The sequence below is a fragment of the Suricata suricatta genome, chromosome 9, assembly GCF_006229205.1.
Source record: "Suricata suricatta isolate VVHF042 chromosome 9, meerkat_22Aug2017_6uvM2_HiC, whole genome shotgun sequence".
In the NCBI taxonomy this organism is placed as follows: domain Eukaryota; kingdom Metazoa; phylum Chordata; class Mammalia; order Carnivora; family Herpestidae; genus Suricata; species Suricata suricatta.
Window position 1 is genome coordinate 2519328 of NC_043708.1, and position 11021 is coordinate 2530348.

At 48.0% G+C, this 11021-nt stretch overlaps 1 protein-coding gene and 1 non-coding gene across 2 annotated transcripts in view; both read right to left on the reverse strand.

Moving 5' to 3' along the window:
- Window positions 1-154, reverse strand: part of ZNF839 (zinc finger protein 839) — a 14383-nt gene extending 14229 nt beyond the window's left edge. Inside the window, exon 1 of the mRNA XM_029950806.1 lies at window positions 9-154. Coding sequence (XP_029806666.1) covers window positions 9-111 — 103 coding nt within the window. The 5' untranslated portion in view covers window positions 112-154. The remainder of the gene's footprint in view (window positions 1-8) is intronic.
- Window positions 155-3342: 3188 nt separating this feature from the next.
- TRNAI-AAU lies at window positions 3343-3416 on the reverse strand. The gene has a single exon. It is a non-coding gene; the product is annotated as a tRNA-Ile (tRNA).
- Between the last annotated feature and the right edge of the window lie 7605 nt (window positions 3417-11021).

An 11021-nucleotide genomic window follows, 5' to 3' on the forward strand; every position in this document is an offset into this window, starting at 1 on the left:
CTCGGGGCCCAGCGGGGCCAGGCGCGCTGCGCTGCCGCCCTGGCCGGGGGGAGCCTGGCCGCCACCGCCATCCTCGCTGCCGTCCTCCGCCTCCGGCTCCGCGTCCGCCATCGCAGCCGACACCGGGACTCGAACCCGCGCCACCAAGCGACGGCGGCTCAAATGTGCGTCACCTGGGAAGTGGCGAGGGGACTACGAGTGCCCCGCAGGCCAAGATACCTTGGAAGGCGACCGCAACGGAACGAGCAGGTCGGTGGGTGGGGCCTGCTTTGGCCCCCGCCCCGTCTCCGCTTCGCCAAGGACAGAATCGGCCTTATTTTCCTCTCGCTTGTCACTGATGTAATTTTCAGGTGTCACTCCCCCAGGAGCTATTCAGGGTCTCCGAGGCGGAGGTCTCCGGAGCTCCAGCGCCCCGTTGCCCATCCAAAAGTTCACACTATCCGAAAGTTCTCGACATCATGTGCATTGGAGCCTCCTGAAGATTCCGTCTGCCCAGGGAGACTCCTGGGCCCACCTTCTTACTAATAGATCTTTCAGGGGATCCAAAGTGTGCTCCCTTTATAAAAAAAGAACGAGTTTTATTTTATTTATTTATTTTTTAATGTTTATTTATTTATTTTGAGACAGAGAGGGCACTAGCTGGGGAGGGGCAGAGAGAGAGGGAGAGAGGATCCGAAGCAGGCTCCCGGCTATCAGCGTGAAGAGCCAGAGTCTGGCTCGATATCCTGAATCCTGAGATCATGACCTGAGCCGATAACGACTGAGCCACCCAGGCCCCCTATTTTTTTAGTAGGCTCCACACCCAACCTGGGCTCAGTGCCCAGAGATCAAGAGTCACAGCTCCACCGACTGAGCCAGCCAGGCGCTCCTGAGGTGTGCATTTTTAACAAACGTGCGCCCTAAGTTGTTCCCAGACCGATACATCCACCCATACTGGATGCACCTTAAGGGCCAAGATGATATTAAACACAGTGCTCAGCAGAAGCACCCGCTCGGAGTGCAAGATCAGGGCATGAATGATGCATGGATGAATAGCAAGGAAGGGACCTCCCCACCACTCTCCACATTTCAGTCCTATCCATCACAGCTCTACCACGCCCTCTTCTTCAGCCCAATCTTCCCATTTCCCCACCTCTTCCCTCTCCTGGCTCTGTGTATCACGCCCAGTTTTGTAGCTGCTGTTGTGTGCATGTTTCTTAATTCTCCTCGAGGGAGGGCAGTAGGGTCGTTGGTCAACAGTTATTAAGCGCCTGCTGGGTGAGTCACCGTGCTTGCCTTCCTGACTGTCCTGCCTGCTGTGCACCGTCTAGGCAAGAAGAGAGGAGGAAACTGGCATTTACAGGATGATATGATGAGTGTCTTGATGCGCATAAAAGGAGGGAGACTGGGGAGCCAAGGTGATGTCCAAGAAGGTTCTGGTAGACTTTTTGATCATTTTTCTCTCCACATCATCATAGTCAATACTCACGCTGGGTTCACTAAGCTCCCAGCAGTGTTCTAACTTAACTCATCAGTAGCCTCACTAAGGATCGGCCAGGGAGGAGATCAAATTTGTGGAATTTGTTTCAACTCCTTAATCGTCTTATTTTAACTTTGAAATAAGACCTTCTCATCTCATATCCTCAGATGTCAGAAAGGTCCTCTCTGACCCCGAAGCCAAGAACTGCCCTCTTCATTTAGAACAGAGTACCCCCATTTCATCATGTTTTTGAGCCTGTCCGGGGGGAGAGGCGACTTCTATGCTCTTAGGTTCAGTCTTTAGGGGCCTGTGAATTGAAGTGACAAAAGACAGATTAACAAGAGAAAATACAAAATGTAATCATGCATTTTTACTAATGTACCGAGGGAATTCACAGAAAAATGTGACTCGAAGAGAAAGATGTGGGACCTATAAACTATCTTAATAGGGAACGGAAGAGGGGAAGGTACTTATGGGAAAATAAATGCCTTTTCGGAAAGATAAATGGACCCTCACCAGACTAGCTGGGACATGTGACAGCTTTGGGACAATGCCTGTGTAGGTGTGATGCCAACTACTCTCCAGTGACAAGGGTCCACCTTTCCTGACTGGCCCCAGGGAAGCAAATTTATGACAAATGAATTCTTTTTAATCCTTTGGGAAGGCTCTACTCTTAGGCAGATAAGGCTTTTCAGGAGTTCAAATGTCTCCTGCCCAAAGTAGTGTTTATGCCACACCGGTGTATTCTGGACCCCTTCAAGCCTTGTTTGGGACAGTGTGCGGCTCTGAGGACTGCGGTCTCAGCCAGCTCCTCCCCTGCTGGGCCCCTGCATCTAATAAGGTACCCAACACAGATATGCAAGGTGTGACATCCAGGGTCACATCAGTGTCAAGAGCCCCAGGTTTTCCTTCCTAACTGGAAGAACGAGGGCCCGTCGCTGGCATTTAATGAGCCCTTTTACTCGATGCTGAGTACTCGCCAAGGGCTTGAGCTGTTGCTGAGTTACACCAGAGCTTAACACATATTTGAGAAAAGAGTGAGTGATTTATTAGATGCTCTCACTGGATACTTTTGAAACACGGCTAGAGCTCCTACTAGACCCTGATATAAGATGGCATCAGCCTGAAAATACCTGGCTCCTGTGTTAAACTATAGATGCCTGAAGACTCGCAGAGACTTGCAGCCCGAGTGAGAAATTCACCCAGCTGCCTTCTGGCTGCAAATGGCAGAACCAAGAGAAAAAAATGTAAAGCCTAAGATCTCTCTGAAAAAGAAGAAAGTAGCAGGAGAAGGTTTCCAGATGCTTCCACAACCGTGTCTCCTCTCACTAAAGACATGACCGGTGTTGGCCGGTCATTGTCTCCATGGGGGTTGGGATTTGTGTCTCTTTTTTACTGTTCTGCTTGGCACCTAGAATCGCGAAGGCCATGCAGTAAGAAGGCGCTCCCTCAGCATTTGCGGATTGAACTAATTCCAGACCCGGATTTTCAATTCTAAGAACCATGAAAACCGGGGACTCCACCGACGGCCCTCAGACGCTCTGCATCAGGAAGCAACTGGCAGTGACATCTGAGAGCATCGGGGGGGGGGGGGGGGGGGGAACCCCAACGACAGCTGCTGGCGCGCACAGCGGGTGGGGACCTGGAGGGACAAGCGCGCGCAGGATTCTGCCAGTTCTCCCCACTGGCGGCCTGCGCCAACCTCGGAGCCGAGTCCGGAGCGATTCTGCGGCGGCTCTCTCCCGTCGGCGGCTCGCAGCCCTGGAAAGGCATATTTAGAAAGAAAGAGAGAGAGAAAGAGAGGGAGACAGGGAGAGAAAGAAAGAAAGTTGTAAAATGCATTGAAAAGGGGTGGATGGATGAAAAAACAGCTTTTCCACTCGTGGCCCGTACGGGGATCGAACCCGCGACCTTGGCGTTATTAGCACCACGCTCTAACCAACTGAGCTAACCGGCCACCTGACGCTCTAGCTACGCTGCCAAACCTATACGGTTTCTACGCCTGCGCGGGGCCGCCGAATGACCAGAGCCTCCGCTCTCTCTGAACTGTCGTCATCCCCGCGGTCATCCCTATTGGCCAGAAGAAAACCCAGAAACTCGGTAAAGAGAACCGAAGAGGCCCCTTACCACGAACCGAAGGTTTTCACGGGGGGATGCAAGAAAGCAGGATTTTTCAAACATTGCGACTCAGTGCTATTTTTATGTATCTCCGATAATCCTTCCAGGGTGGAAACTTCGTGAATCAGGCGCTTTAGGTGTGGCTAAATACAGCCTAGGGAATTCTGAAAACCAGACCGAGAACAAAAGAACCGAATCCCCCACCGCCCGAAAGCAACGTCCGCTTTCCTGACAATCTTTTTTTCACTGCACAGGTTTATTTAAAAATATATAATTTGGCACTCAGTTCAACCTTGTTAAAAAAGAATGTAATCTTTTATCTTTCTTTTTTTTGTACTTAATACTCTATCATATCCCTAAGCAATTGCAAATGATTTTTAAATAGTTCCTTAATGTCCCCCCCACCCCGCCTGTTTTTTAAGGTCGGGAAAATGTCTTCCTTTTGCCCTCTCTCGTTAACTAGCATATGAATAAATCATGAAAGAGTTGCTAGGTGAGCAAACGGTAGTGTCTGAAAAGATATAGTCCCCCCCTTGGGCTTTTTGGTCTCCGAGTCTCTGGCCTCCTATGCTCCGGGAGTAGGAGAAGGGACCCCCAGCTTTTCACACTGTCCGTCCCTGTGGTCTGACTATTCAAAAAAAAAAAAAAAAAGTAAAAAAGCAGATGATGTATCATCAGCTCCCCTGTTGCGAGCAGCGGAAGCCCAGTCTAGCTGATCTTAGCAGAACGGAAGTTATTAAAAGGAGGTGTTGGGCCAGGTTTCTCAACACCTGCTCATTAACCCTGGCTGTGCCCTGACCCCAGGGAATCAGCGGTGGGCAAAGCAGACCTGATCTGTCCTCACCAAGCCCACAGTTTAGCAAAGACAGGTGCTAAGTTAGTATATGGTGGAGACACTCACTCAGGCGTTAGGCTGAGTGTAGGTAAACAGGGCCAGGGTTTTGAAGACTGGGTGGGTTGACTGGGTGGGTTGACTGGGTGGGTTCTGAAGGTCAGGGACGCGTAAGTATAGGCCAAAACAGGCAGAGCACCTGGGCGAAGTGAAATGTCTGTGATCCTGTCCATGTTGCTTGTAGCTGAATGTCCAACGCCTAGCACACTCTCTGGAGTCATAGGAGTACAATAAATAGGAGTCAGGTGTGCCTGGCTGGCTGCATCAGGGGAGCATGTGACTCTTGCTCTTGGGGTCATGAGTTAGAGCCCGGCATGGGGAGGTGTAGATAATAAAGAAAATATAAAATATTTTATTATATATTTTATTTTATTATATATTACAGAAATACATTTTATTAATATAAAATAATAATAAATAGGAGTCAGATGAATGAATGAGCTAATGGCAAATTCACATTTTAAAACATGTCGGATCAAGTAATTTTTCTATTCAAACCTTCCCCTCCTGGCCCAGCCCTGATAGGGTTGCCAGATTTAGCATATAATTTAGTATATATCCCAGACAATACGTAGTTGTTTATCTGAAATTCGCCGTTAACTGAGCATATCGTACCTATGTGACACCCCTACAGGCAGAATAACACCCCGATCTAAGCTGCTCCGGTCCTCCACGCCACCGCCCCCACCCCGCCACAGCCCCACCCCTCCTTCTGGGATCTTTCTCACCAGGCCATGCTCCTGCCCTGGGGCTTCTGCCCTTCTGTTCCCTCTTCCTGGACCCTCTTCCCCCAGACACTGTCGAGCCTCCTTCCCTCATGTCCTCATGTCTATGCACAAATGTCGCATACTCAGCGAGGCTACCCGGATCCTCTATTTAAAATCGCAAGCTGCACTCAGAATCCCGTTTTTCCTGCCTTCTATTTCTTCCGGAGCTTGCTTATTCCGTGAGGGCAGGACGGCAGCAACCTCTGCCTTGCACCTGCAGCACCTAGAAGTGACTGGCACATAGTAGATGGTCGATCCAGGTCTGTCGAAGTTGACAGATCATCCCTTAGAGGTCTAGTCCTGACCCAAACCAGGCAGAACTGAAGGCTCCTTTCCTGAGTGGGCGGGCTCCAATCCCCCAGCGGAGGGACCCGGCGCGCCCACGGTGGGGGAGACGCCGTGACTGAACACAGACGGTAGGGGGCACCAGAGACCCAGGCGCCGCTGAGCACCTGGCCCCCGGGTCGCCTCCTATGCCGGTGTTGTGCTAACACCTCTGCATTTCTCCTACCAATTCTGACTCCTTGTGACAGTTCTTGCAAGACAAACAAGTCCTAGTTTTCATTCTTCGAGTTAGGAAAAGGCAAACTCATACATGACCAGCACTGGATGATGGTGCAGGGTTATTATTATTCAGCTTTTCCAGTGTCTGGGAGAAGGGCTTTTGTGCGTGCAGCTCGGATTTTAAACAGTCCATTTGCTTTAAACTCAACTTGTAGAATTGTATTCGTTTCCTAGGGCTGCCACAATAAAACACAAACTGGGTGACTTAAGAGAAATGTATTCTCTCCTAGTTCTAGAAGCCAAAAGTCCAAGACCAATGTGTCCTCAGGGTTGGTTTCTTCCGAAGGCTCTGAAGAATCTGTCCCATGCCTCTCTCCCAGGCGCTGGTGGTCTGCGGGGGACCTTTGCTGTTCCTCTGCTCGTGGAAGCTGCACTCTGGGCATGGCCTCCATCACCACGTTCGTGGATCCCAAGTCTCTGGAACAGTGCCTGGCACCAAGGAGGTGTTCAATACACGTTTGTCGAATTGTTACATTCATTCTGTTGGACGTTTCGATTCAGAAACATGCGCTTCCATTCTGGCAACATTTCAGAGGAAGAATGTTCCTGAGGGAGATTTGATGGTCTCCTCTATCTTTTTCTGGAACATTATTCTTCAGAGGTCAAAACTTCGGGGTGGAATCTCTAATTTTCTTCTCTTTCCGTTGGTCCAAGCCTAGGTCTATTGTCTATTTCCCGAACAATTTCCTCGAGCTATCATCCAACCTTCTTTTTATCTTTTTGGTTTTGACTCGGAGTCCTGTAGCACCCAGACAAGGACAGAGCAAAACACTGAATAGTGAAGCTGAATTCTTGTTGCCCATCAATTCTGGAGAAAAAAGGAAAAGAAAAAAAAGAAAGAAAGCAGGGGCGGGGCCGGGCGGGGAAGCAGGAACAAAATGCTTCATTGTACAATATGTACCATGTCAAAGCTGTTAGACAACACAAAGGAAAAATACACAAACAGAAGGATTTTTCAGATGTTGCTTCTAATTCGCTACAACAAATGGGTTGGTTCCAGAAACTTTTAAAAAATGTCCTTCCTGAAAGCATGTAGATTAATTGCAAAGCTTTTACAAAGGTCTCTATTAGATGTAAGGGAGCTGTCGAAGCAAAGGGAGTTGGAAGCTGCAGATTTGGGGCTGAATAGAGACGGCCACTAACGGGTGGGTGACCTTGGCAAAGGCCTCTCTGGGTCTCCCACAGGCCACATGAGCTTCTATAACCTGTCGGTCTACCTCTTTCATCCCTCCCCGTCAAGGGTTAAAGTTTGTCCCGGATGTGCAATAATCTTTGAAAATCGGGCTCACCTTTGTCAGAAAGGAGTAACAGCAGGTGACAGGTGATGATATCTTTTTTCAAAAGGTTTATTTTTGAGAGAGAGAGAGAGACAGACAGACAGACAGACAGAGTGAAGTCGGAGAAGGTCAGAGAGAGAGACACAGAATCCAAAGTAGGCTCCAGGCTCTGAGCGGTCAGCGCAGAGCCCGACTTGGGGCTCGAACCCACAAACTGTGAGATCATGCTCTGAGCTGAAGTTGGATGCTTAACCAGCTGAGACACCCAGGCGCCCCGTTGATATCTTTAGATTAGTCACATTTATCGAGCATCTGGGAAAAAATCAAGCAGTATTGTATAGAGAGCCGCAGACCTCTGATTGAATCTGCACTACCGCCCTTTGGAGTGGGTATTTTTAGCCCCATGCTACAGAAATGAGAAACCCGTGGTCCAGTGATTTGACTGGGGTTTCCTGGTGTGATTTTCTTCTCTATGACTTTAAGGACTGATTTTTAATTCTTTCTGGTCTTTTTTTAGGAAACCTTTTGTTAAACTTTATATCTGTTGTTCCAAATGCCTTTTTCTCAGACGTGTGCATAGACTCCCTGAGTCTGAAGTTTACGTATTTTTGCATTCACATCACACATTACACCGTGACCTTATTTATAGTGCTTGGTTAGCTTCATGTTAGTTGGAATGGCCAAGATTCTTGTGTTCTTTATTTCGTAGCCCTGCTACCTTAGTTTCCTCTGAGATTATTTATTATTTTCTTACGTGAATCGAATTTCTAGTATCTTTAGGTGGATTTGCATTTGCCCACCTTACCAGTGTTACCACGTTTGAAATTTCTGTCGTCTCTAATTTTTCTAACTTCTGCTTATTTCCTGGTTAGAACACTTATTAAGATATGCAGCAGAAGAACACATATCTTTTATGTTTATTTACTTTGAGAGGGAGAGACGGAGACAGAGTGGTGGGGGGAGGGGCAGAGAGAGAGGGAAACACAGAATCTGAAGCAGGCTCCAGGCTCCCAGCTATCAGCACAGAGCCTGATGTGGGCCTTGAACTCATGAACTTTGAGATCATGACCTGACCCATAGTTGGATGCATAACTGACTGAGCCGCTCAGGCGCCCCGGGGCTCATATCTTTTAAACATGGCCTCATGGCTGAATCTGTTGACATTGGAAACTAGGGAAACAATAGTGCTAGGATGCGGGATGAACTGTTTTAGAATGAACCAGAAAGCTCCAGTGGCCGTAGTGCTGGAGCAGTTTCAAGGGTGGAGGGCTAAGGTGCAGGTGGTTCCATTTTGCAAGCACCCCTTGAGCGTGGGACAGCCTGGCTGCTGTCACTGTGTGCGGGACGGGAGAAGGGCTCACGGCGCATTGTTTATTGGCTGTCGGTTCATCTTCTTGTCATTTAGGGCACGAGTGGTCCAGGGAAGCGGGTGACCAGGCCCCACAGCTGTAAGCCCAGAAGGCTGACGCCCACGCCTGGTGTTTGAGCGTGTTTCTATTGGGAGACGTGGGTCCACAGCGATTGCTTTTTCTTTTCCAAGTAGCATTTCCTAATCTGTTCAGAGTTAAAGAAAGGATAAGGAATTATCGAGGCCAATGGTTCTTACAATACGGTCGCCAGTGCAGCAGCAGCAGCAGCACCAGGGATCCTGTGAGAGCTGCAAATTATTGAGCCCGGCGGCAGAATTACAGACACAGACACTTTGGGAGTGGGGCGTGGCGATCTGGGTTCATCAAACCACAGTCACCCGAAGGCAGGTGATTTCCGCCCAGCTAAAGCTAAAAACCACTGCTCTAGGCAACACCTTTCACAAATTCCCCTTTTGTAAACTTCCTGCCAAGGTCCCCCATTTGTATCCTTTGAGCTTTCATTCTGGAGGCCCTCCCCCTCTCCTGGGAGTGGTGGTCCTCTGCACCAGGGGTGATGGGCGGCCCCGCTGCTGCTGAGGGCTGAAGTCCAGCAGCCCCTGCTGGCCTGGGGGAGCGCGCTGGTCTTTACAACCCGACCAGCCTGGTCTTTACAGTTTCACTCCCCAGAGCCGCTTGTCCATGATGAAAAGGAGCGGAAAATCCCTCAGCCTGTGGCAACCAGGACCCAAGGGGCTGGGGCTCAACCGCCAAAACGCGCTCACCTGTCCATCAAGTTAACAGGAAGTCAGTGACTCTCCAGTAACACCCTCCACTTGCAGGGGAGATGAAAGTGGGCAGCCCAAGGAGCTTAGAGCCTAACTGGCAGAAGAAGCATATGAAAGTGGGGCGTCTGGGGGGCTCAGTGGGTTGAGCATCCGGCCTTGGCTCAGGTCATGATCTCGAAGTCTGTGGGTTCGAGCCCCACGTCGGGCTCTGTGCTGACACCTCAGAGCCTGGAGCCTGCTTCAGATTCTGTCTCCCTCTCTTTGCCCCTCCCCGGCTTGCACTCTCTGTGTCTTAAAATAAATTAACATTAAAAAAAAAAAAGAAGCATGTGAAAGAGACAGAAAGATAAATGTGACAGAGTCCCAAAATAAGGGGAAAGGCCACAAGGAGACAGGGAGAGATCAAGTCCCAGTGGTCTGCAGGAGTTAGATGTCGGCCTTCAGAGCCAGCAAAGATAGGGCCATCAACAATAGAACTAGCAATAACCATTGTGTGTTTTTCTTCAATGTATTCTGAGATAGAATTCACATATTTTTTTTTAGGTTTATTTATTTATTTTGTTAGAGACAGAGAGAGCATTGGCGGGGAGGAGAAAACACAGAGAGAGAATCCCGAGCAGGCTCCTCAGTGTCAGCACAGAGCCTGGCCCAGGGCTCGAACTCACAGACTGTGAGATCATGAGCCAAGCCGAGATCAAGAGTTGGACGCTCAACTGACTGAACCACCCAGGTGGCCCATGTAATGTTCTTAACCACTTAATATGTGCAATTCAGGAATTATTACAAAGTTGTGCAACCATCTCCACAACCTAATTCCAGAAGATTGTCATCGCCACAGAAAGAAACCCCGTCTCCGTGAGCAGTCACTTCTCTCCCTCCCCAGCCCCTTTCTGTCTCTACGGATTTGCCTGTTCTGGACATTTCCGTAAATGGAATCATACAATACACATGTGGCTTTTAGTGCCTGGCTTCTTTCACTTAGCATCATGTGACTGCTTACTGGGAACAGGGCTTCCTTCTGGAGTGATGAAGAAGCTATTTCCGAACCAGATGGAGGTGGTAGTTGCACAACACTGTGAATGTACTAAACATCACACGTTAAAATGGTTAATTCTATGTTATATGAACTTGACTCAGCTTTGTACAAAGAAGTTAAAAATTTCAAAGTAGATGCCCTTGACTCTGAAGCTCCACTTTGGGAATTTCTTCTCTGGGTACAGGAAATTATGTATCTACAAGGTTGCTCACTGCAGCAGTGTTTGGAGACTTGGACTATTAGAAACAATCCAGGTGTCCATCAGGAGGGGACCAGCTCAACAGGGGATGGTGCAACCATGAAACAGAATAGCCACCACATATATAATGTAACGGAATAGAACATAATGTTATATATTAAACATAATAATGTTTTTATATAATAGTTTAAATAAGATATTAAAATTAATTATAATTTTATTGATTAAATACATGTCAAATATATTTAAAACATTATTCAAGGAACTGAAAATAACTTTCTTTTTTTTCCATTTTAATTTTTTTAACATATGCAATTATTTTCCATCACTTACAATACAGTAGTTACAATGACACTCCAAACAGAAAAGCAAAGTAAAAAATCAAAACCCCCACTTCTAGTTCATGTAATTAGACTTATACAGAAATTAGAAGGTTAAGTAACAACTAGTTAATCACCTAATTTCACAGCTATCTGAAGTGGCCATCGTTATATAGCAGCTTATCTATGATACATTCAAGATACATGATACAATTTATTACTTGCCCATAAGCTACAACACAGCCTGCTTAATAC